This window comes from Nelumbo lutea, chromosome 1 (assembly GCF_056320005.1).
Source record: "Nelumbo lutea isolate HS-2025 chromosome 1, American lotus-T2T, whole genome shotgun sequence".
NCBI lineage: Eukaryota > Viridiplantae > Streptophyta > Magnoliopsida > Proteales > Nelumbonaceae > Nelumbo > Nelumbo lutea.
In genome coordinates, this window is record NC_142684.1 from 32062951 (window position 1) to 32089769 (window position 26819).

The 26819-nt window shown below is 40.6% G+C and overlaps 1 protein-coding gene across 15 annotated transcripts in view; it reads right to left on the reverse strand.

Moving 5' to 3' along the window:
* The window catches only part of LOC148874178 (vacuolar protein sorting-associated protein 9A-like), a 77549-nt gene that overhangs the window by 43627 nt on the left and 7103 nt on the right, over window positions 1-26819 (reverse strand). For 6 of the 15 annotated variants that reach the window (XM_088963965.1, XM_088963966.1, XM_088963957.1 and 3 more), the window contains exons 3-4: window positions 25696-25843; window positions 21600-21770 (exon numbers count right to left, since the gene is read on the reverse strand). In XM_088963965.1, coding sequence (XP_088820091.1) covers window positions 21600-21770; window positions 25696-25843 — 319 coding nt within the window. Of the gene's footprint in view, window positions 1-21599; window positions 21771-25686; window positions 25844-26819 lie in introns of all 15 variants that reach the window. The other 9 variants (XM_088963963.1, XM_088963959.1, XM_088963961.1 and 6 more) reach the window with 2 other exon arrangements.

The window sequence follows — 26819 nt, forward strand, 5'->3', positions numbered from 1 at the left end:
GAGGAATTTTGGGAGGAACTGTCTATGGTGAGGGGCAGTTTGACTTATCCATGGGTTATTGGTGGTGATTTTAATGCCACATTATCTATTGAGGAGAAAAATTCCAGAGGGAGAAGATCTAGGGACATGGCTCAGTTTGCTGAATTTATCAACAGGTTTGACCTGTTGGATTTACCTCTCCACGGGAATCGATTTACGTGGACTAATAATCAAGAGGTTCCCACTCTTGTGAGGCTAGACAGGTTCTTGGCTTCTTCAAATTGGGATGAAATTTTCCCGAACTTTAAGCAGATTGCCCTTCCTAGACCAGTTTCATATCACATTCCAATTCAGCTAGTTTGTGGTATCAGAAACTCAGTTATAACTCCTTTCAAAATGGAAAATGCCTAGTTTGAAGATGCTAAATTGTTTTCTTTGCTGAATTGTGTGGTATAACAATAGGTTACGGGTACCCAACTCCTTCATTTTGGCAAAAAAACTAGGGGCCATTAAAGCAAGATTAAAAATCTAGAAGTTAGAGATTAACATGAACCTAGAAACGGAAATGAAGGCTCTTCTGAGCATTATTAAGGAAATTGATTCAGCAGAAGAACTGGGCCCGATATCAGGGGAGTGCAGAAGGAAGAGATCTCAGGCTAAGGTGAATTGTGATAAGTTGGCCGTGACTGAGGAAATTAAGTGGAGACAGAGAGCTAAAGTGTGTTGTTAAAGGAGGGGGACAGAAACACACATTTTTTTCATAAAATGGCTAATGCAAGAGCTAGAGCTTCTGTTATCTCTAAATTAGAAGGGGAGGGTAGGGTGAGGGAAACGGAGGCAGATATGAAGAGAGTGGCATCCAGTTTCTACAAAAAGCTTTATAAGGAAGATTGGGTTTTCAGACCTTTTCTTAGGGCTCTTCAATTTAAGCAGCTAAGTGATGTTCAGTCTTCATCTATTGAGAGACCTTTTATGGAGGAGGAAATTAAGGCAGGAATTAAGATGTTGGCAGATAATAAATCCCCGGGGCCAAATGGGCTTACAAACCTGTTCTATATCAAATGCTAGGATTTTGTGAGACAAGATATCTTGAATGTCTTCCATGATTTCTTTGAAAGAGGTTCATTACAAAGGAGTCTGAATACTACTTTTATCACCCTCATCCCAAAGATTGAAGGTGCAGTGAACATAAGAGACTTCGGGACGATTAGTCTTCTGCACAGTTTCTACAAGATCTTAGCCAAAGTGCTTGCTAAGAGAATGAAAGGGGTTTTAGGGAGTGTTATTTCAAATAATCAAAGTGCTTTTGTTCCGGGAAGACAAATGCTTGATTCAGTGCTTATTGCTAATGAACTGATTCACTCAAGAATAAGAGTGTGATCTCCAGGTCTGATTTGCAAGCTTGACATTGAAAAGGCATATGATAATGTCAATTGGTGTTGTGTTGATCTTGTGTTGAAGCAGATGAACTTAGGGCAGAAATGGAGGAACTGGATCAAAGTGTGTATCACCTCCCCCAAATTTTCTGTTTTGGTCAACGGTTAGACAACTGGTTTTTTTGAGAGCTCTAGGAGTCTTAGACAGGGTGATCCCTTATCTCCTTTACTCTTCATATGGGTAATGGAGATTCTCACATTATTTTGTAAAAAGACTGCTGAATCTGGGGAGTGGGAAGGTTTTGAGATGGCTCTGGGGGGGAAAGGATTAATATTCTCCAATTTGCATATGATACTGTGTTTTCTGTATGATTCACCCCCTCTCAGGTGGAATTAGTTCTGGGGATTTTATCTTGGTTTGAGGTGGTTTCTGGCCTAAAGATCAATTGGAACAAAAGTCAAGTCATTCCAGTGGGGCAGGCTCCAAACTTAGTTGATTGTGCAGAGAGCTTGGCTTGTCAGACTAGTTCTCTTCCAGTCAAATATTTGGGTCTTCCTCTGGGTGCAAATAGTGGACAGTCCTCAATTTGGGATCCGGTAGTTGAAAGAATGGAAAGAAAGCTTGCATCTTGGAAGGCAAAATATCTGCCTACTGGTGGGAGGGTGACTTTGATTAAGAGCACTTTATCTAACTTACCTACCTATTTTCTCTCTTTCTCTTCCAATCCCAAATAAAATTGCTAAAAACTTGAAAATCTTCAAAGGAATTTTCTTTGGAGGGGTTGGGAAGAGGAGAGAAAAATCCATCTAGTTAGTTGGCATCAAGTTTGCCTCCCAAAGGATGAAGGTGGTTTAGGTTTAAGAAAGTTGAAAAACTTTAACTCCGCCCTTTTCTGTAAGTGGATTTGGAGATTTGTGGCTGAATAGGATGCTTGGTGGAGATCTCTCATTGCCAGTAAATATGGTGTTGAGTGGGGTAACTGGAGAACTAGGGACCCTCCCCCTAGTTGGAGAATTTCACTTTGGAAAGGAATAATGAAGAATTTCTTTGTCTTTGTTGAAGGGATTTCAGTTAAGGTTGGGAAAGGTAACAGAACTAAATTTTGGAAGGATCCTTGGTGTTTGGATGGTCCCCTTGCTGAAGGCTTTCCTCTCCTCTTTCAATGTGCTTCCAATCAAGAGGCATCTGTGGCTAAGTGTTGCAGCTTGTCTGGAAATTCAGCAGTTTAGACCCCTGCTTTTAGAAGGAATCTTTTTAACTGGGAAGTGGAAGAGATGTTGAACTTGGTGGCTGCTATTCAGAGTCAAGAAGTGGATTTCTGTTCCGAGGATAAATGGTCCTGGAAGTGGAGCCCAGATGGTGTTTTCTCTGTCAAATCTTTAGTCTCCAAGCTTTGCAGATCAGGTGTTTCAAACTTTCCTTGCTCTCAGGTTTGGAATCCTATTAGTCCATCTAAGTCCAATTTTCTGGTTTGGACTATGGTGCTGGACAAATGTCTTACTAAAGCTAATCTGGTGAGTAGGGGAGTTCAGCTTCCAGACACTGTGTGCAGTCTGAGTGGGAGTATTTCTGAATCTTCTGATCATTTGTGCATTCATTGTCCGTACTCCTCTCAGCTGTGGAACTACTTTCTGAGCTCTATACATTTAAGTTGCGTCATGCCAAGATCGGTCAAGAAGCTTATGTGTTGCTGGAATCTCAATGGGCTTGACAAGAAAAGGAAGTTAATGTGGAAGACTATTCCTAGTGCTGTTTATGGTCCATCTGGTCAGAGAGGAATGGTACGCTTTTCTGTAATAAGGCTTTAAGTCCAGATGATCTCATTCAGAAGGCCATGGGCAAGCTTCTCTCTTGGATGTCAGCCTCGGAAGAGTTCAGAAATTGTAATTTGCTTGTAACTTTTTATTCTAGTGGTGGGTGGAGTTTATAGCTGTTGAGTAGAGTAGATCAGACAGCATTTCTGGGTCTGATCTCTTTGTATGTGAAGTTTGTGTTTTTAATAAATATTACATTACTTTTTCCTAAAAAAAAAAAGATACAAGGCTAGATTGGTGGCAAAAGGTTTCACATAGGTGTATGGAGTGGACTATGTAGAAACTTTTGCCCCTGTAACCAAGATGAACTCTATTAGAGTCCTCATTTCACTGGCAGCTAATTTTGACTAGGAGCTTCACCAACTAAATATCAAAAATGCTTTCTCGAATGGTGATTTAGAAGAGGAAATGTACATGCTCATCCCACTGGATTTTGTGCCAAAGGTAGTGAGCAGGCGTGCAAGTTGAAGAAGTCCTTATATGGGTTGAAGCAGTTACCCCAGGACTAGTTCTGTAAACAATGTCAGTCAAATCATATGTTGTTTGTAAAGAAATGTGACAGAAAAATTGCAGCCCCGATAGTGTATGTGGATGACATAGTGGCCACAAGTGATTGGAAGACTGAAATATAGAAATTGAAGGAATTCTTAGCCACTCAATTCGAAGTGAAAGATCTAGGTCCCTTACACTATTTCCTCAGGGTCAAAGTTGTCCGCTCACAATAAGGAATCTTTATTTCTCAAAGGAAATATGTCCTAGACCTATTAGAAGATACGGAAAAGCTAGTGGTGAAGCCTACTGGTTCACCCATTGACCCTAATCATCAGTTGGGGGATAGTCAGGAGGAGGCTATAAAGAATGTAAAGTAGTACTAGAGACTCGTAGGAAGACTTTTATATCTGTCTATGACCAGACCTAATATTGCTTATGTTGTGGGTGTCCTCAGTCAGTTTATGCAGAATCCCAAGACTACACATTTTGAGGCTGCTAGGAGGATTTTGAGATACCTCAAGAAGTTTCCTAGGGTTGGCTTGTTATTCCAGAAGCATGGGCATTTGAAAATTGAAGAGTACACAAATTTTGACTGGGCAAGAGTAGTTGATGACAAAAAATCTACCAACAGATACTGCACTTTTGTGGGAGGAAACTTAATCACATGGAGAAGCAAAAAACAAAGTGTGGTGGCAAACTCTAGTGCAGAAGTTGAACACAAAACTATGTCCCATGGAGTTGCTGAAATCATGTGGATAAAGACTACTAAGTGAAGTAGGTTTTATAGTTAACAATCCCATGTCACTTTATTGTGACAAAATCGTTTCCATCAATATTTACAGCAAACCTAGCCCTCCGTGATAGGACAAAACATATTGAAGTGGACAAGCACTTGATCAGGGAGAAACTTGTAAGTGGAGAAGTATCCACTCCCTGTGTCAGCTCAAATGATCAACTTGCAGATATCTTTACTAAGGGCCTTCATCACTTGCAGCACAATGACTTAGTGTGACAAGTCGGGCATGGTTCACATCTATGTCCTACCTTGAGGGGGAGTGTTAGAACTGTTAATATTTAGTTTTCTTGTATATGTAGTGTCGTAGGGGCACAACAGTCATTTATCTTATTTTATAAGTTGACCTATACATAACAATTAGAACTGGCACCACTAGTTGACTTATATATAAGTTCAGATCTGTATATCCATTAGTTTCAGAATACAAGAGGAAAGAAAGAAAGAGGAGAGAAGAGAGATGAAGAGAGGAGAAGAGTGAAGAGGAGAGAAGAAAGAAAGACTAGTTCGAACTAGAGAGAAAAATCACCCCTCTCTAGTCGGCCAGGTTATATTTATAGTTTTCTATATTAAACAGAAATGGGTTCTTGTGCCCCTACTTAAGTATGGGACACATCACTTAACTCAACATTACACCTCATACTAAACATAAACAAAAAGACTAATCTGCCCATGTATAGTCGACGGTGAGTATGTATCATATAATCCTAACTTGTTACATATGGAGTCCACTCTTGCCTGATTCAACCCATTGGTGAACAAATCTGCCCATTGGCTTCCTATGTTAACATATGTTGTAATTATCACTCCACTAAGAACCTTTTCTCTCACAAAGTGACAATCAACTTCTATGTGTTTTGTTCTCTCATGAAAAACTGGATTAGAGGAGATGTGGACTACAACTTGGTTGTCACAATAAAGCTTCATCGGAGAGTCAATCGAGTACGCCATCTCCTATAGAAGATTTCTCAACCACACTAATTCACAAGTTGTATGTGCCATGGCTCTGTATTCAGCTTTTGCACTACTTCTTGCCACCACTGTCTGTTTCTTACTCTTCCATGTCACCAAGTTACCCCCAAGAAAGGTACAATAACCTGTAGTACACCTTCTGTTAGATATAGAACCAGCCCAATCAACATCGGTGTATCCCTTAGTTTCAAGATTTCCTCCACTCTTGTATAGCAAGCCACAACCAGGAGCTCCCTTCTAACACCTTACAATCCTTACAACTGCATCCCAATGTGGAACCCGAGGATTCTGCATAAACTGACTCACCACACTAACTGCAAATGAAATATCTAGCCTAGTAATGGTTAGGTAGTGTTAAAGTGAGCCGAATAGGGGTAGTTTAGTCATCTTATGTGTGTTAAGTAGTTTGCTTATGTGGCAGTTTTATTAGAGTACTCTACCCCATACTTAAGTATGGGCAATTTAGTCTTTGTAAAGGTTATTAGAATCTAATTAAGATTAAGGGGGTCAACTATATGGGAAGTCCATTAAATTTCGACAGACCCTTATTTTCTTTCTTCTTCTTCCTCTTCTTCCTTCTCTTCCTAGTTCGAGTTACTGTAGCAGCATTCGAAACATGGTATCAGCACCATGTTCCTGAGCTACTTCAGTTGGTAAAGCACCTCAGCAGTGTTCGTGACTCTTCTTCCTATGTTTCTAGTCAGTCAATGGAGAGAACTGGTTCGCCCTAGGTCTGAAACCTCACAGCTTGTCTCTCTCTGCTGCGCATATTCTTCTTCATCAAGAAAAGTGACTTCAGCAGTGAATGGTTGGTTGAGACTCTCAAAGGAAGGTCAGTTATCTCTTCTTCTTGTGTTTCTGGTATTTCTGGGTAGAAACCCTTCAAGAGGTTGTTAGTACTGTTAAGAACCTAGAGAAATAGGTTCATTGTTGCCCTAGAACGGGCTGTGTGTAGAGTAGCCGAATGGTGTAGGGGCTGCTGTAAGTGGCCAAGTGGTGTAAGGTGTAATGCTGTGACCTAGCCGAACTTTTGTGGTTGTGTAGTGCCCTCTTAAAAGTGTTAAACTAGTCTGAACTAGGTGTAACAAGTTTGACTATGTTGTGGTGCTTGTGTTGCACAATCCTTGTTGAGTGGTTGTAAGAGGGCTTACATGTGATTAGTGAGTGTTAAATTGATTCTTATGTGGTTCGTGGTGTTGTGAAATCAGCAGTAGTGTGAATAACAACAAGGCGTGTATCCACTGTTGTGTTTAGGGGTTGCTATAAGTGCTGGAACATCAATTTTTTGGATAACAGCAGTCAGCTTGTTGCTGAGAATTCAGGTTAGAGGCGACTGTGAAAGGTACCATGGCAGCAATAGGAGATGGGTGTAATGATCAGAAACCTAGTGTGGTGGTTTCCCCTGACTACCTAGGTGTACAGATGACCTCAATTAAACTGAATGGTATGAACTATGTTCCATGGGCTAAATCTGTGGAAGTTTTCCTCAAGGCAAAGAGGAAGGTGAAGCACATAAAAGATGAGAAACCATCGGCTGACTCCCCAGGGTTTGATGATTGGGAACAAGAAGATTCTCAAACCATGACTTGGCTATGGAACAATATGGAACCAAAAATTAGTGCCAACTTCGTGTTTCTTGATACAGCTAAGGATATATGGGAATATGCTAAGAAATTGTATTCTGGACAAGATAATACAACAAGAGTATATCAACTTTATCAGGAGTACTTTGATTTGCAACAAGGATACAAAACACTAGAAGAGTACTATGCTAGCATGAAAAATATAAGGAATGAATTCAATGTCTATCATCCCCTCACTCCAGATATTAAAGTTCAGCAACAGCAAAGAGAACAACTAGATGTTATAAGATTCTTGGTGGGGCTGAAATCGAAGTATGAACCAGTTAGAGCCCAAATATTAGGGAGCTCCACTCTTCCTACACTTGAGGAAGTATTCTCACGGCTTCGCAGAATTTCTTTGGGACAGACAGAATCCCACACAGTCTGATAGATCAGCACTTGTGACAACTAGAGGAGGTGGACACAGTACAAGAGGGGGAGGACATACCTCCCGAGGTGGCCGTGGCAGTTCCATGATTGGTCGGGGTGGTCGTGACTCAGGGGGAGGTCATGGCAGAGGGAAGAATAACTCTGCAAGGAAGTGTACTCATTGTGGTAGGGAAGGACACACAGTGAATTTCTGTTATGACCTACATGGCCCTCCCTCCAAATGGGCTAATCATGCTGTAACAGGTGAGGTTGACATCAGTGACGGTAAACAGGCAAACCGTACTCCTCTCCCATCTACATCTACTTCTGGGAGGGAGATGGTGAGTGTACCGCATGATGAGTATGAACGGTTCCTTCAAACTACTTCACAGCATACCACTGCCACACTTGCCAACTCAGGTATTGCTTGCATGTCATCTAAAACTTCTCCCTGGATTATTGACTCTAGAGCTTCAGATCATACGACCAGGACTCTAGGTGTGTTCTCTTCTCTTTCTGAAACCTCAACATCACAAACCGTTACACTTGCCAATGGGTCCTCATCTCCCATCTGTGGTGTTGGTAATGTTGACATGGCTTCTGTGCCCTTATCATCTGTTTTATATGTACCTAAGTTTCCATTCAATCTTATGTCTGTCAGTAAAATAACCAAAGCTCTTAACTGTTCTGTTACCTTATTTCCTTCCACTTGTGCTTTTTAAGATCTCAAGACGGGGAAGAAGATTGGTGGGGGGCATGAAGCCGGTGGATTGTATTATCTTGACAGTGGTGGATCTTCAATTGCTCTTCAGACTTCACTTACTCCTCTACAATGGCATTGCCGACTAGGACATCCATCTCTCAAGGCTCTCAGGATATTGGTTCCGTTATTGAGTCATTTGTCAATTTTGCAATGTGAGTCATGTCAGTTTAGAAAACACCGTCGTGTGTCCTTCAGTCCAAGAGTTGAGAGTCGTATGTTGAGTCCTTTTTCTTTAGTTCATTCAGATGTTTGGGGTCCAATCAAAATAGTTTTATAATGGGTACAAGTATTTTGTCTCCTTTATTGATGATTGTTCAAGAATGACATGGATTTACTTAATGAAAGAAAGAAGTGAATTATTGTCCATTTTTCAAAAATTCCATGCTGAAATACGCACACAATTTGGTGTTCCAATCAAATTTCTCCTTTCAGATAATGGTCGTGAATACTTTCTTACTTCATTTCAACAGTATTTAGAACAACATTGCATTATTCATCAGACCTCATGTGCATTCACCCCTCAACAAAATGGGGTAGCTGAACGGAAGAACCGTCAGCTTCTTGAAACTGCTTGGTCTATTCTTCACCACATGAATGTTCCTAAATGGTTTTGGAGTGATGTTGTACTCACTGCATGTTTTCTCATTAATCGGATGCCCTCCTTCATTCTTCATGGTCGGTCACCCTTCTTTATCTTGTTTCCCACTTTACCTCATTTTCCATTAACTCCCCGTGTCTTTGGTTGTGTATGCTTTGTCCACAATCTAAGTCCTGGAATAGACAAGCTAGATGCACGCTCAATTAAATGTGTCTTCCTTGGCTACTCTCGAACTCAAAAAGGGTACAAATGTTATAATCCCATTACCCGAAAGTGCTATGTCTGCCCTGAAGTCACATTTTTTGAGTCTATACCCTTCTTCTCAAGTCTTGAAGCTCCTTTGTCTCCACCCTTACTTCCTATTCCTCTTCCTGTCAGTGATCCAGTTCCAGATGCTGTTGTTGGAGTAGACTCATCACCTCATCCAATGCAAATCACCACCGAACGACCACCGATCCGACAAGTGTATACATGTCAAATGACACCGGCCCCTCCTCCAGCTTCTACCTCATCTGCGAATCCTCTCATGGCTCCTATTGCTGAATCTTCAGACCTTGACCTAACCATTGCCTTACGGAAAGGTAAACGCAGTTCTACCCTCCATCCCATTTCCAATTTTGTTTCATTATCTCGTCTTTCTACCTCATATCGCCAGTTTGTTTCACTTTTGTCCTCTATTTTCATACCTAACAATGTTCAAGAAGCTCTTAGTTCACCTGAATGGCGGCGGGCAATGGAGGAGGAACTTTCTGCTCTTCAACATACTCAAACATGGGAACTTACTACTCTCCCACCTAATAAGAATGTTGTGGACTATAAATGGGTGTATACTGTGAAATACTTGTCAGATGGTAGTGTAGAGCGTCTAAAGGCCAGACTTGTTGCTAAAGGTTACTCACAGTTGTATGGAGATGACTACATAGAGATATTCTCTCCAGTGGCTAAGATTGCTTCTATTCGTGTACTAATTTCCCTAGCAGTTATGTATGATTGACCTCTGTTTCAGCTTGACATAAAAAATGCCTTCCTCCATGGTGATCTGGTGGAGGAGGTATATATGGAGCAACCACTTGAGTTTGTTGCTCAGGGGGAGGATGGTACGGTGTGCAAACTGAAGAAAGCAATTTATGGGTTGAAGCAATCACCACGTGCTTGGTTCGGGAAGTTCAGCGAAGTGGTGAAGAGTTTTGGAATGAAGCAATGCCAGGTTGATCACTCGGTGTTCAGCTATGACTCTGAAGCTGGGAAGATCTTATTAGTGGTCTATGTGGATGATATTGTCATTACTGGCAGTGATAAATTGGGGATTGGCAAACTAAAGGTATTTCTGCAAAATTATTTTCAAAGAAAAGACCTTGGAACATTAAAGTATTTCTTGGGAATAGAAGTTGCCAGGTCAGAACAAGGTGTAAATCTGTGCCAAAGGAAATAAGTTCTTGATCTATTGGAAGAAACAGGACTGTTAGGTGCAAAACCAACTAAGACCCCTATGGAACCAAATGTTAAGTTGAGCAGTGATACAGGAGAAGTATTTGAAGATCCTGAAAGGTATAGACGACTAGTGGGAAAGTTGAACTATCTGACTATTACGAGACCCGACATCTCCTTTGCAGTTAGTGTCGTGAGCCAATTCATGCAGAACCCTCGTATACCTCACTGGATGCAGTTCTTAGAATTGTAAGGTATCTGAAAGGAGCTCCAGGCCGTGGGCTATTGTATAAACCAGGAGGAAAACTTGAAGTAGTTGGGTATACAGATGTAGACTGAGCAGGCTTAGTGAATGACAGAAGTTCTACTATAGGCTATTGCACATTTCTTGGAGGAAACCTTGTGACATGGAAGAGTAAAAAGCAAACGGTTGTGGCCAGAAGCAGTGTTGAAGCCGAGTATAGGGCCATGGCACACACTACCTATGAATTAGTGTGGTTGAGGAATCTCCTAAAAGAAATTGGGTTTCACATGGATAAACCTATGAGATTGTACTGTGACAATCAAGCTGCACTCCATATCTCATCCAATCCTGTCTTTCATGAGAGAACAAAGCACATAGAGGTTGATTGCCACTTTGTGAGGGAGAAAGTTCTTGCTGGAGAGATAAATACAGAACATGTGGGCTCGAATGATCAATGGGCAGATTTGTTTACAAAAGCTCTAAGCTCAGGGAAGGTGAACTACCTATGTAACAAGCTGGGATTATATGACATATATTCTCCAGCTTGAGGGGGAGTGTTAAAGTGAGCCGAATAGGGGTAGCTTAGTCATCTTATGTGTGTTAAGTAGTTTGCTTATGTGGCAGTTTTATTAGAGTACTCTACCCCATACTTAAGTATGGGCAATTTAGTCTTTGTAAAGGTTATTAGAATCTTATTAAGATTAAGGGGGTCGACTGTATGGGAAGTCCATCAGATTTTGACAGACCCTTATTTTCTTTCTTCTTCTTCTCTTCTTCCTCTTCTTCTTCCTTCTCTTCCTGGTTCGAGTTACTATAGTAGCATTTGAAACAGGTAGTTTAGCTTACCCGCCAACCTTCTGTACCTTCCTGGATCTTCAAACTCCTCACCTGTATCATTACTCAACTTGACATTCAATTCCATGGGTGTTTTATCTAGTTTGGCACCCAATAACCCTATCTCCTCCAGTAGGTCAAGGACATTTCCTCTAGCACAAGTTAATACCATACTTGGACCTCGCTAACTCTATACCTAAGAAATATCTTAGTTTACCAAGGTCCTTTGTCTGGAAGTGATCATGCAAAAAGGTCTTCAACCTATCAATCCCGAACCTGTCAGTGCCAGTAATAACAATATCTTCTACATGTACCACCAACAAAATCTTCCTAGCACCAGAATCATAGTTGAATACTGAATGCTCGACCTGACACTATTTCATGCCAAATTTCTTCACTACATCACTGAATCTACCAAACCATGCACGAGGAGACTATTTAAGTCCATAAATAGCTTTCTTGAGCCTACACACTTTATCATCCTCCCCCTAAGCAACAAACTCGGGTGGTTGTTCCATATACACCTCAAGAAGATCATCATGCAAAAGAGAATTTCTAATATTAAGGTGAAACAAAGGCCAATCATACATAGTAGCTAGAGAGATCAAAACACGAACTGAACCAATCTTGGCAACAAGGGAGAAAGTCTCAATGTAGTCAATGCCATATGACTATGAATAACCCTTGGCAACCAACTGAACTTTCAACCGCTCAACAGTACCATCAAGTAAATACTTGACAGTGTATACCCACTTACATCCGACAGCATGCTTACTAGGGGGAAGAGTGGTGAGATCCCACGTATGAGTATGAGCCAGAGCAGAAAATTCTTCCATCGCTTGACGCCACCCTAGAGAGGTAAGGGAGGGCTTCCTAGACATCCTTAGGAATAGAAACAGAAGATAACAACGAAACAAATAGTCGATGGGAAGGAGAAAGGTGAGATACAGAAATGTAATTAGAGATAGGATGAAGGGTACAACTATGTTTACCTTTCCGCAGGGCAATGGGAAGGTCAAGGTCAGAAACAGGGTGTGATGGTGCTACGGAAACCACTGTCAAATCCGTCAACAGTGAAGAAGCTGGAGGAGCCAGTGCATGTTTACGCGTATACACTTGCTGGATAGGTGGCCATTTAGCAGGAAGTGGAATTGGAGGCAAAGGCTTAGTCGTAACTTGAACAAGTGGAATGGGGTATGCAACAGGAACTGGAAGCGAAGAAGAAGAAGAGACATCCGACCCAAAAAAGAACAGAACCAACTCAAAGAAAGTAACATCGAGACACACAAAGCAATGTCAAGAACTGGGATTATAACACTTGTACCCTTTCTGGGTCCTAGAATAGCCAAGGAAGACACTTAGTAGATCGTGCATCTAATTTGTCCAATCCAGGTCCAAGATTATGAACAAAACACACACCCAAAAACCCTAGGAGTGAGAGGAAAGGGGGACATTGTAGGAAATAAAACAAAGAAGGGAGACTGACCATCAAGAATGGACATAGGCATTTGGTTAAAAAGGAAGCAAGATTAAGCACAACACCACTCCAAAAACGTTTGGGTACATTCATATGGTGCAACAAGGACCAAACAGTTTCCAAGAGGTGGCGATTCTTCCGTTCATCTACTCCATTTTGTTGAAGGGTGTAAGAGCAAGAGGTTTGATGAATAATACCATGTTGTTCTAAACATTGCTGAAAAGGCATATAAAAATATTCTCGACCATTATCGGAACGTAGGATCATAATATGGACACCAAATTGAGTGCGAATTTCAGCATGAAACTTTTGGAAGATAGAAAACAATACGATGTTGTTCTAAACTTGTAACCATTGTGTGACAATTTTATTTGGACCCGAAATGTCCGAATGGACCAAAGAAAAAGGACTCGACATACGACTATCGACTCTAAAACTAAAGGGAACCCGATGATGTTTCACATACTGACACAACTCACAATCCAAAGTAGAAAGACGACTCAATGCTGGAACAAGTTGCTTAAGAGCTTTAAGAGACAAATGACCAAGTCTACAGTGCCACTGGAGAGGAGAAAGAGACAACTGAAAAGTTGACAAACCACCACCACCATCAAGATAATACAATCCAACAACTTCATGTCCACCAATCTTCATCCCCGTCTGGAGATCTTAAAAGACACAAGATGAGGGGTTAAAGGTGATAGAGCAATCAAGAGGCTTGGTCAATTTACTAGCAGACACAAGATAAAAGGGAACTTGGGAACATACAAAACTGAAGACAAAGAGAATGAACCAATGTTAACATTACCAATACCACATATGGAAGAAGTGGAACCATTAGCAAGGGTAACAGTGTGGGTTGTAGAGGATGAAGAAAGAGAAGAAAACACACCTGGAGTCCTAGTCATGTGATCAAAGCTCCAAAATCAATGATCCAATGGGAGGGTTTGGATGCCAGACAAGCCATACCTGAGTGGGCAAGCATAGTTGTACTCGGCTGAGAAGTAGCCTGGATCAACCGTTCATATTCATTACATGAAATACTCATCATCTCTTGCCTGGAGGCATCTGTAGATGGAGGTGTCTAATTGGCCTGTTGATTCTCTTGTCCCATACCACCATTAGGTTGAAGGTGGGCCATGTAGATCATAGCAAAAATTAATAGCATGTCCATCCATACCACAATGTGTATACCTTCTCGGACCATTACTACATCCTCAACCACAAGCTCCCCCTAAATCTCGACCTCCAACACACCTACCACCATGATTGTACATGTGTCCACCTCCACCATGACTGTATATGTGTCTGCCACTACCACCACAGCTTGGCAAAACCTAATTGGTTACTCGTCTACCACCACGACCTCCCCCTCTTGTCACTACAAACGTAAACCTATCTGATATGGTGGGGTTCTCCGGAGGTCCAACGGAAATCCTCCGGAGACAGGCAAACACCTCTTCAAGGGAAGGGAGGGCAGCCCCACCTAATATCTGTGCTCTCACCGGTTCATATTCAGACTTCAATCCCACTAAAAATCTTGTTACATTAAGTTGCTCTATCTGTTGTTGCTGAATTTTGACATCAGATATAAGGGTGATCAGTGTTTTAAAAGGCGCACCTGAGGCGCAAGGCGAGGTGTTTTTGAGAGTTGGTGCCTCGCATGGGTCAAGGCGCTCACCTCTACGCCTCAGACCAGGCGCCAGGCGGTCTAGGCACACGCCTATGTTTGGTTGCCCTTTGTTTTTAAATTGGCTTTTATAGATAGATTATAATCGTATATGTATAGATTATTTCCTTTTATGTGCCAAAATGGTTGGGATATGGTATAGCAAATATAAAAGAAAGTCACGACCCTCTCGAGAGATAAAAACTTGCCATGCAAGGCTTATCAGACTCCCAGTATCAGTCTAAGTCTCGAGCCCTCAGCCCCCACGTTCTTCTTGGATCAACAAGTTCAGGCCATCTCTTAATCAAACAGCCACCTTCGAAGTTCTATCAGAGGCCATCTCTCAATCAAACGACAAACTGCACCATTCAGTCAAACGACCAATCAGCATCAGATATTTGTTTCTTCTATTTTTACACTAAAAATAGGGGTTCCGCCTGCCACCTTCTTCTTCTTCTTTTCCTTCTCCTTCTTCTTCTTCTCCTCCTTCAGTTATTCTTCTTGTTCACGGAAAAACAGGGGCTCCGCCAACTCTTGTTTTTTTTCATTGTCTTTCTTCTGAAATATTTCTACAGTAAAACAGGGGCTCCGCCCCCTCCTCCTCCTTCTTCTTCTTCTTCTTCTTCTTCTTCTCTTTTTACACTGAAAACAGGGGTTCCGCCCGCCCCCTTCTTCTTCTTTTCTTCTTCTTCTCCTTCTCCTTCTTCTCCTCCTCCTTCAGTTCTTCTTCTTATTCACAGAAAAACAGGGGCTCCGCCCACTCTTGTTTTTTTTAATTGTCTTTCTTCTTCTGAAATATTTTTACAGTAAAACAGGGGCTCCGCCCCCTTCTTCTTCTTCTTCTTCTTCTTTCCTTGTCTGTTTCACACTAAAACAGGGGCCCCACCCCTTTCTTCTTCTTCTTCTTCTTCTTCTTCTTCTTCTTCTTCTTCTTCTTCTCTTTTTTTCCATTCTTTTTTTACACGAAAACAGGGCTCCCAGCTCCGGCTCTGTCTGAACTTCTGTTTCAGACTTTCAGTTCAGTTCAGTACTTCAGTTTTCTATTTTTGTTGCATTATTTTCTGAACTTCTGGTTACAGAAATACAGAATACAGATTGAAGTATTGAATGAACTTTCAATAAAAATAAAAGAAAGAAATTAAGCATTATGCATTAGCATTACTGATTTCTATTTCGGTATTTCCTTGGTTAGCTATTTTAGTTGATTTGTTTTTGTTTTATTATATATTTTTGTTTTGATTGATTATTAAATATTAATTTAGTTTCCTCTGTTTTTTCGTACAACTAGATATGGATGAAGGCAATACTTCTCATGAAACTAGTAGTGGTAGGAGAGATCCAGCATGGAAGTATTGCTCTTTACAAGACCCTAATAATACAAATTCAGTCACTTGCAAATTCTGTGGAAAAGTGACTAATGGAGGAATTTTTAGGGCAAAAGAGCACATTGTTGGTGGTAGGAGGAATGTTATAGGATGTATCAAGTGCCCTAAAGAAGTTAGGGAAGAAATTTTGGGATATATGCAAAAGAAAATAACGATAAAAGAGAACATGATGATGGAAGAAAGGGATAGGATCCCTGATTTTGATGATCATGAGAATATGATTGAAATTGAAGATGATGATGATGTATAGGTTCGTGGTAGTTCTAATTCATGTCCTAGGTCTTTTACATCTATTGGATCAAGTTCCAAGCCACCAATTAAAAGCCAAAAAAGGCCTATAGATAAGTTTTTGACAACACCTAGTCCGGAGCAAGTTGTAGAGATGAGAAGGGAACAAAAAAGAATGAAACAAACCACCATCACTGAAACATATAACAAAGAAGGAAGGGAACAAGTTTGCATATGTATTGTTAGGTGGTTATATCAAGTGGGTATTCCCTTAAATACCATTCGCTTGAAAAGCTTTGAAGCTATGGTGGAAGCAATTGGGCAATTTGGGCCTGGATTAAAGATCCCAAGCTATTATGAAGCAAGGGTTCCTTTCTTGAAAAAGGAAGTTGAATACATGAAGACATTATTACAGCATCATAAGGAGGCATGGGAAAAGTGGGGGTGTTCTCTATTATCTGATGGATGGACCGACAGAAAGGATAGAACCCTAATCAATTTTTTGGTCCATAGCCGTGCTGGGACGATGTTCATAGAAAGCATCGATGCATCGGGTGATACAAAAACAGTTGAGAATTTGTTTAATTTACTTGAGAAGATGGTTGAGAGGATTGGTGAAAAGAATGTCATTCAAGTGATTACTGATAATGCTTCAAACTATGTTTTGGCAGGTAAATTTTCTAACTTGTTTTTTTTCTTTACAAATTATAAATTGTACTTAGTTTTTATTGTCTTGTTTCTAAAATTATTATTTTTGTGTTATTAGGAAAATATTTGATGGCTAAGTATCCTCATTTGACTTGGACACCGTGTGCTGCCCATTGTATGGATCTCATTCTGGAAGACATTGGCAAGTTACCTATTGTCAAGAGGACCATTGAGAGGGCTATAGCACTAACGGAATACATATACAACCATCCGGGCCTATTAAACTTGATGAGAAAGTTTACAAGTCAAAGGGAATTGATTAGGCCGGCCAAAACCCGCTTTGCTACTACCTATCTTACATTACAAAGAATTTTTAAGCAAAAGAGGAACTTGAGGGAGATGTTCAATTCTATTGAGTGGAGTGATAGCAAGTGGGAAAAGGAAGCCAAGGGTAGAAAGCATGATTTACAATACAATTATGATTTTCAGAAGTCTAGAGAAAATGGTCAAAATATCGAGTGTTGTGGGGGGAGAAGTAAGACGGGGAAGGGGAGGAAGTTCAGGATTCTCAGTTGGAACAGTAGCAGTCTTTGAGGGTTGAGGGCTGAGGAAGGTGGAATGGACGAGAGCAGGTTCAGAGTAGTAGGAAGGTGGAAGTATGAGGTGTCGATCGAAGCCAAGACTTTCATGTTCGAAGAGGAAAGGATCAAAGGTGAGGATGTTTTGAAAATCGGAGAGAATAACAGAGCGACTGTGTTGGTGTCAAAGGAGGTCTTAGTCTGGTTGAAAGGTTTCATAGATGGGCCCATCAACTCTGGTAAGGTGATTGGATGGACAGATTCTTTGGCTGTACCAGGTAAGAAATATGTAACAGAAGTGAAAAGAAACAGAAAGGGTTGGTTTATCTCTGTGGTGGAGTTTTTCGGAACAAATGGAAAGCAACTACTGTGTGTGCCAGAAGGGAGGCTACGGAAAGGGTGGATGGATTTTGTGAAGGTGCTACAGTCTTTTCTTGTAGCCTTGGAAGTGAAGAGAGCAGAGGGGGTGAAGAGAACTGGTCAATTCTCCAAAGGCCAGGGTAAAAAAGCTCAGGAAGGAGCAGTTTCGGTTAGTTCCTCTGGGAGCGTAGAAGTGCAAGGCACTCTGGCTGAAGTGGTGGTTGCTTGCGCGTCTAGTCCTCGAAGATTATTGGTAGGAGCAGGGAAGGATGAGTGGAAGAAAAGAAGGGTTTTAGTGGCCGATAGAGGAGTGACAGACTGGAGAAGGGTTCTGTGTACTGTGGCAGGTTCAGAACTGGAGTCCATTTTGCAATGAAGTCGAAGTCCAAGATGGTTGTGTCCGGCTGAAGCTTGTAGGCCTTCCATTTCACCTCTGGTGGAACTCTGTTCTTGAACACACTGTGCATTGTCTGGGAGGCATCTTGATGAAAGCTGATAAACGATTTCTGGGTGCCGTGGAGTTACAGGTTGCTGGTGTAAGGCACGAGAACTTGGCGAGGGTCATTGAAATATGCCCGGATGATGCCTGGTACAAGGTGTGGGTGGCCTCTGAAGTTGAATGGTCGTGGGGGGGAGGTGTTCCTAAGGTAGAAGATGATGAGCTGGCGGGGTGGTGGACACATGGAGGGCGTTTGTTGGGAGTCAAAAAGGTGGAGCAGACGCAAGGTTTTTTTGGGGTTACTGAGCCGGTTGGGGAAAACCAAATGACAAGAAATCCTATTAAGGAAAATTTTTCAAATGGGTTTGAATTAAGCAACTTAATGGCGGGATTCTCTTCCTTTGCTGATGTGACGAAAGGGCAGGGTGGGTTGGGGAGCCGAAAGGGTTGGTCTGAGCCGTTGAAGGTGGCGGTGGATCGGGCTGGGTGAAGGTTGAGCCGGGACAGAATTGGAAGGGCCCACGTGACAACTTAAAAGGTCATGCGGGCGGGTCGGGTGGGCATAACACTGAAAGGGGGATCCGGTTGAAGGACCCATGTGATAACTTAAGTCGTCACGTGGGTCGAGGCAAAGGAGCTTCTCTTGGGGCGCTGATAGACAGTGCTAATGGTCTATCATCGTCCCAAGTCGTGAGAAAGGGGGGGGCTTGTGCGCAGCAGCGGAAGCTGGAGAAGAAACCGGTGTTGCAATGGGTTTCCCGGCAATGTTTGGAGGAGCATAGCCAACTGCAACGCTCCTCAGAAAGGCCGAATCCAAGATTCAATAGGGACAAAACTGAAGAGAGGGAAGAGAAGGATGAAGGATGGGCACAGTGCAGTGAAGGAGATTAAGAAGCGGAGGACCTTTCTGCTGGTGGTACTAGTGTGGGCAGTGTAAACGACGAAGGTAGTTGTGCTGATGGTGACGTGGATGGGTGGAATATTGCTAGCTTATTTCAGGGTGTAGGTTGCAATCAGGTCAACTCATTTCCAAGTCTACAGAGTGTGCAAGGAGTATCAGAAGGGATAAACCGGGAGAATAGGAAGCTGAGCAGGAACACACCATCTAGGGGTGAACCAGGGGTAGAGGGGAAAGATTACCAGGTTGGCCAAAGGACAAAAATACTTTCCAACCAACTAAGGGAGACAGATGTTTACCAATCTCTGGAACATGAGAGGGAGGCCGGGAGCAATCCTTTTCTAATCTATCCACGAATCCCAAGTAACCCAGTGAATTCGGTTTGTGCTACTAATGTGTTTCCTGTGTCCTTGGTTCCAGATTCCGTTTCTGTTCCATGTCCTGTAGCCCATGAATATGCAACCGTGCTAGAAGGCAGGCTCTCCGAGGAGGGGGAGAAGGGGATGAAGGAAAGTGGGAAGGTGAGGGAAGGAAGGTGTAGGAGTGAAAAAGTGTGGAAAATCATTGAAAAAGTGTTTAAGGAAGTGGAAGGAAAATTGATTTGGAGGGGGGAAGGGGAGGAAGGAAGAGGGGAGGGGCTAGTGGAGAGGAGGGAAAGGTTTGAGGGTAGAGATGGAGGGAAAGGAACAGGGAAGGAGGGAAGTAATAGGAGAGGGAGGTTGGATGGAGAGGAAAGAACAAAGGTGGGACCAGGGGAGAGGAAGAACGGGCAGATGAGCAGAGATGGAGGGGTTTTCTGTAGGAAGGGTAGGGGTGGAGGACTCAGTGAGAGAAGACTTGCTAGCTGAATTTATAGAGAAGTTGGGCTGTAGGTTGGAAGATTTGAATGTATTGAAAGAAAGTTTACAGGAGAGGAAGAAGGAGATCAGAACAAAGAAGAGAAGATTGAGTGAAGTTGAGAGATTGAAGAGAGATGTAGGAGACAACAATCTCGAGGTAAAAGGAGATAGGAGGAAAGGGGGAAAGTAGTGGAAGGTGGCAAGGGGTTTAAATAAGAAGTGGAATGAAGATACTCAGTTGGAATGTGAGGGGAATTGGGAGTGCAAGGAAGAGAGCGACAATAAAAGAGGTAATAAAACGGTTTGACCCAGACATTGTGTTGTTGCAAGAGTCTAAGAGAATGGAGTCTAATAGCAATTGGGCATGGAGTGTTTGGAAAGCCAGGGGGTCAGTCGGGTGGCTGCTCCCTCTTGGGGTGCATCCAGGGAGATTGTAACAATGTGGAAGAGGGATGTGGTTGAAGGCCTGGAGGAGTTGATCAGAAAGTTCTCGGTTTTCGTGAAGTTTAAGTAGTTTGAGGGTGATTTTATGTGGGTTCTCACAAATGTTTACGGACCGAATGACTACAGAAAGAGAAAGAAGTTGTGGGAGGAATTGGCGGATGTTAGAGGGTTGTGGGATGGGTCTTGGTGCTTGGGTGGGGACTTCAATGTGATTAGAATCTCAAAGGAATCCAACAAGGTTAACCAGAGAGTGACAAAAAGCATAAGGAAGTTTAACAGCTTTGTGGAGGGCTTTGAGCTTAAAGAGATCCCCTTAGCTCATAAGACATTTACTTGGTCAAATCTCCAATCTAGACCCATTTGCTCTAAATTTGATAGATTCCTGTTCTCTTTGGATTGGAAAGTCCATTGGGGAACCTTGGCTTCTAGAGCTCTTCCAAGGGTGACCTCCGATCATTGGCCCATAGTGTTATGTAAGGAGGAAAGAAGGCGTGGAGGTCCTACCCCCTTTAGATTTGAAAATATGTGATTACTCCACCCAGGGTTTAACAACAAAGTGAGGGAGTGGTGGTTTGAGTGTAACCCATTGGTGGAATGGGAGGGGATGAAAATCCATAAGAAACTTCAATTTTTGAAGTTGGCTTATGTTCCTGTTGTTCTTTAGAGTCGACAGTTGGCCACTTTTTGTTTAGTTGTTCTTTTATTATCTAAGCAGGGGTATTTTTATAATCTAAATCATTATTATTAGGCTATTAGCATAATAAATAAAGGGTGGCAGTTGAGATCACTTGTATGATCTCTTCTGGATATCTCAGCCCTAGTTTCTTCTCTACTCTCTCCTGTCTTTTTATTTCAGACCAGGTTTTCTTTATTTCTTCATTAATTAACAACAGATTAGGTCTGTTCACAGCGATGAAAAACCATAAATCAAAATTACCGATCAGCTACTGTAAAAAAACTCAATATTGCTTCATGATTTACATGGTTAACAGATAACGATATATAGGTCTGCCTCCTCTAGTAGTGTGCTATGCTTCCAGGCATGTCTGGAATCTTTTCATACTTCAAGCCACCCAAATTGTCCTTCCTGACAACTAAGTATCAGAAAGAGCACTGATCTTTTCCCTTTCTTTCTTATTTATTTTCTTTTTCTAGTTGTTATGAGATGCTGCTGAAACATGGTATTTAGAACCAGAATGAGGTTCTAAATAGCCACATGTAAATATAACCATGAAATAACTAGTATTTAGTGGAAGGTCTACAGCTGAAATTCAACTGGCATTTCATTGTGAAAGAGAAATTCATTTGTATGGTAGAGAAAAACAGCATAGGTTAATCTTTAAACTCACCAGCCATGATGCCTCATTTTGGAAAGTTGATTTAATGTCCAAATTTTCTGGATGAATAAATTGTTGTATTAAAGCCATTTTCTCAGAAAGTTGTTCATCATGTTTCACATCTTCTGGAAGTGAGGCAAATACACGGGTATATAATTTTGTCATTACATACTTCTCAAGACCCTGCAATTGAAAGGAAACATTGCACATCATGCACAAGGAACTTAACTTATCACTAGGAATAAGAATTCACCTATCAACAGCTTCACCTAGTGAACTTCAATAACTGCAACAGAAAATTAAAACCTATTCTATAAAATTATTGTCCTTAAAGAATGGGTAATGAAGAACAGAAAATTAAAGCCTATTCTATAAGAGTATTGTCCTTAGAGAAGGGATAATGAAGAACAACGCAAAACCAATGTGACATTTGAGGGTACAGTTCTTTTGTTTAAAATCAATTCTATGCACTTGTTTAAGGCTCAGTTCATACCAAGAATGTGACCTTTGAAGGGACCTTAAGATGTCACACTATCTTTGCAGGGAAACTACAGCTACCTTGCCTTGTCGGCCTCTTAAACCTGATTTAACAGTGAAGTCACTTGACCCGTGCCTGCTGTCTACTCTATCGACCCTTGCATTGCAATTAGCCACAATCTATGAAACTTTTGGGTCTAAATTGCTTTGTTATAAAACAGATCTTATTTTTCAATACGGTAAAGTATGAAGTATTATATTTCAAAAAGTATGCTCCTCTGTACACGGAGATACTGTACAAGTATATACCTTTTAACTATGGTTATAAAACAGATCATAACCATAATTTTCAAGACACCAAGGCAAAGCTAGGTGACAGGGGGCACCTTGCCTCCTAGTCACCTAGGTGATCGGTTTTCTAAAATAAAAAATACAAGTTGTAGGGCAGTTCCCTCAGTTTTATAATTAATCAGCAGTAAGCATTAACTAATAATTCCCATAATCCTCATAAAGTAAGTATAAATGTAATATCAAAACACTGAAAATCAATATATTTTTTAGAAGAAAAAGAAGAGAAAAAAGAAAAAATAGAAAATAGACGGGCTGAACTTTTGTTCTTGTATCATTAAGAAGAATGGGTGAAGACCCTATTTTTTTCCCAATATAAAAGAGAGAGAGAGAGAGAAGAAAGGGGCAGAAGAAGAAAAGAAAAATATTATAAACCAACAAAATTAATAGATTAGTTTAATAATATAACTGTAATATTGTTACATTGTAAAATAAAGTGTAAAAATATTATGTGAGGCCTTACACAAAAATACATAGATATTTGGTTAAAGCAACCCTCCAAAGGTGCTTTGTTTCCTAGGCATCACCTTGACAACCATGATCATAACAATGCCAAGGATGCCTTGTCAACATGGAGGGAAGGAGAGAGGACGATGGTGGAAGAGGAAATGTCACCCTATCTCCAAACGATGGTAGAAGAGGAAATGTTGCCTATCTCCGGAAGTCAAACAATAGAGTCCCAAAAGTCTTTCCATTGCTGGTCCTGAAAAGGAAACAATTTCAAAAAAATTTGAACCAAAGGAGAGAAGGGTTTATCGCTTGCCAAAGTACTTAAAAAAGGGGCTAGCTCTAATCTGTGGTGGGGCCCACATAATATTAAGGACTTAAAGACTCTCTCGGACCTAACCACGTTTAGGCCAGACGATTAGAGATGAACCAGTTGGAAGAGAAAGCTACTAGAACTGGCTCATGTAACGCATTAAGCAGTCATGTGAGGAGGATTTCTTTGACTCTGATGGGAGACCATAATAATGGTCTATCTTCCTCTCCAAGTTCACAACAAAAGGTTGGTTCAAAGATCTCGACTAAGCAAACTTTACAGTGGTTGCCCAAGAATAAGAACAAAGATGAGGATTTTGGTAAACAAGCAAAGGATTGCCTGAACCAGATATTCTAGGGTTTGGTCAGAAGAGAATGTGGAGAAAGATGGAGGTTAGGTTGATTGCGATTTCTCAAATGATGAGAACATGTCTGAGACTGAGTTTGAGGTTGGCAATTTGGCAACCTTCAATAGAGCTCTACTCTTTGTAGAAGAAAAACAGAAAGAACAAAGCAAAGAAAATACTTCTGTTTTGAAGCTTTCTACAGAGTCCAGGCATTCAAATGAAACTAGGTACAATCTGGTTTCTAGGGAGGATAATAGAAGACCTAATGGAGGAGAACAAAACCAATTACTAAGCTACGGGCAGGGGGTCTGCAAGTTATTAGTGGATGATCACATGCGGATTCACAAAATAATCCAAGAGGGGATAAAATACAGACTTGTGGAGTAATAATGAGTTTGCACCAAGTCTAGATAACTCCTTACAGCGAACTCTCCCTGTGGTAATTAGTAAATCCCAAAATCCTGAGTTATCTATATGTGGGCTAATAACCCTTCTGACTCTAAAGAAAACTTTTGATAATGTGGGTATATCACTGCTACCTAAAATTTAGGCACATACTATCCAAAATTCAAACCTCAACTTGGAAAGAAAACTTGCCACATCCAACTGATCTATTTGTTGTTATTGCACCGTGAGATCAATTGATGAATCCAGCTCATTGCACAAACTCTTTAAACTGGCATAATACTCCTCCACACTCCTATCACCATGTTGTAGTTGAACATATTTCCAGTATAATTGATAAATTCTAGTCACATTATCCTGTCCAAAATACAGTTGTTTGGCATGTTCCCAAATTTCTTTTGCAGTGTCAAAGAACATTAAGTTCATACTAATATGAGGTTCCACACTGTTCCAAAGACATGTCATGATTTGTGCATTCTCTTGTATCCAATCATTATACCCTGCAGCCCTTGGATCTGGCTTATTTTCTTTAATATATGTTAGTTTACTCCTAGCTGTCAAATTTACTTCAACTGATTTCGCCCAAGGTACACAATCTGTACCATTGAGTTTGACTGAAGTGCTATGGACTGCCATGAAATCTGGTTGTACCATCACACTTGTTTTGGTTTCACTGCCTGAAGGTGCCATAGATCATGAATAAGCTATTTCAGCAATTCACACCCAAAGGCTAGCACCTTCCAAGGTCAAAAAAGCACTCAGCTGATTCTGTTACTAATCTGGGAATACCAACAGCCTAGCCGCAACACCTTTAAAGAGAGGAAAACACCAAGAAACTCCTAAATGCTAACCAACCTCACCACATCAATTGAAAAACAAAAAATTCAGATCACCAAGTTGTTTTGTCCCACCATTCACAGAAAATAAACAACCTACCTGCACCATCCAAAAACAGTCCCTCTTTGAAGTTCAGATTAAAGCCTTCCATTCTGACAATGCAAGAGAATATTTTGAGAAGAATCCCACCACTTATCTCTTGGAGTATGCTATTGTCCACCAAAGTTATTATGCTTACTACACTCCATAACAAAATGAGGTGGCAGGGTGCCATAACAGGTATATTCTTTAGGTTTCTAGACAAATTATGTTTAATAGTCATGTTCCTAATCATTTCTGGGGTGATTTTATCCATACAATAGTCTATCTTATTAATAGAGTCCCATCTTATGTTCTTGGGTTTAGGACTCTATTTAGTATTGCTCTCTAGGGATGATGTGTTTCCTATCCCTCTCTAAGTTTCTGGGTTGTACATTTTTCATTCATATCCTCGGTCCACACAATCCCTTAAACACAATGTTGCATATAAAGGAGTGCTGCAGTAAATACTTATAATAGTTAGAGATCAATGCTCTTGAACATAATGTTGCATATAAATGGGAGAACATAGTAAATTGTATAGGTATTTTGGGTTTACTAGCTATCTTTGATGCTTTGTACAAAACTGGTCAGAAAGCAGCCACTTTGTGCCAAATATATATATGGCATTTTTTTAATTTTTATGTAGTTATGATGCTTATTCTTTAGGTTATCTATTTTTGTTTTTTTTTTTTTTTGCCTTCATGGACATTTTAATGTAATAGTATTTTCTATCAAAGATAAAACAGGAAAAGGAAGTACTCTCTAAAAATCAAGTGGTTAACAACATAGACTGTGAGAAATACTACTCTCCTAGAAAAATGTGCAAAAGATTTAAACAATGATACATAGCTCACTTCACCAGCACTCTCCAGCTCTTCTTCTGAACAACCAGCCCAAAGTGAATGAGCCCTAAAAGCCATTTCCATGTTGGCAAGGAACTCCTGCACAGCAGCACTATCCTTCTCTGGATCAGGAGCATTGTTTGAAAACGACACAATGAAGCTGCCATGAACATATCCAAAGTTAAAACCTTGTCCATATTTGATAAATAAAGAACAAAACTTACTGTTAAAAATGGTAAAAGGGCAAACTAATAATGAATGAGCAGGAATATACTAAGAACATATATAGAAAGTAGACAAAGAGACACCTGATTCATGTAATATAACCTACATAACTACTTTATTTTATGACACAAGAAATTAAGTTCAAAGAAAAAGAAGAAGGCAAAGAACAGAAGCTACAAAAATACAGAAGTTAGTAGCTTTTGAATAAGGGCATTTTGAACTTTAGTACCAACCTCCGATATCACAAGAGTTGTGAAATTATTGAATTACTTCCCTGCATTAGCAATGCTTTTTCCATTTTTTCTAGGATGGATGAGTGTATACAGAGTTTTGAGGCATTTTGGAAATTCTCTTGTGGTTCCCTCTTTTGGGTCTTGTTTTCTAGACCCCTTCAATTTATTGGGAGATGATACATGAGAAAAACAATACTCGACATCAACCAAATTGGTCAATGTCACCACAAAGATGGTTATTGCAGCACCTATTTGAGATCAGTCACCATCTAATAATCAGTGTTTTAAAAGCACAAGGTGCAAAAAAGAACAAAGTGCAATTTGCGCCCAAGGCACAAGGGCAAGACAAGGCAGGCACCTTTTCAAAGCAAGGCGCAAAAGTGCAAAAGGAATAAAAAATAAAAACATTAAACATAATATTAATTAAAAATATAAACTTAAATTTAAAATAAATGTTATAAAAAACCTATTATCTAAAGTTAAAATACATAAACATAACATGTAAAACATATTCCAATGAAATTAAAATATAAAATCAAATATATTCCAATGTAAGACACCCAATCTCTTTTTTTCAAATTGCATCATTTTAAATGGTTAATGTGATGTATAACATTTTGCATTCCTCATTCTATAAGCCACCTTTATACCTATCCCCTTGAGGCAAGCCCAAACAAG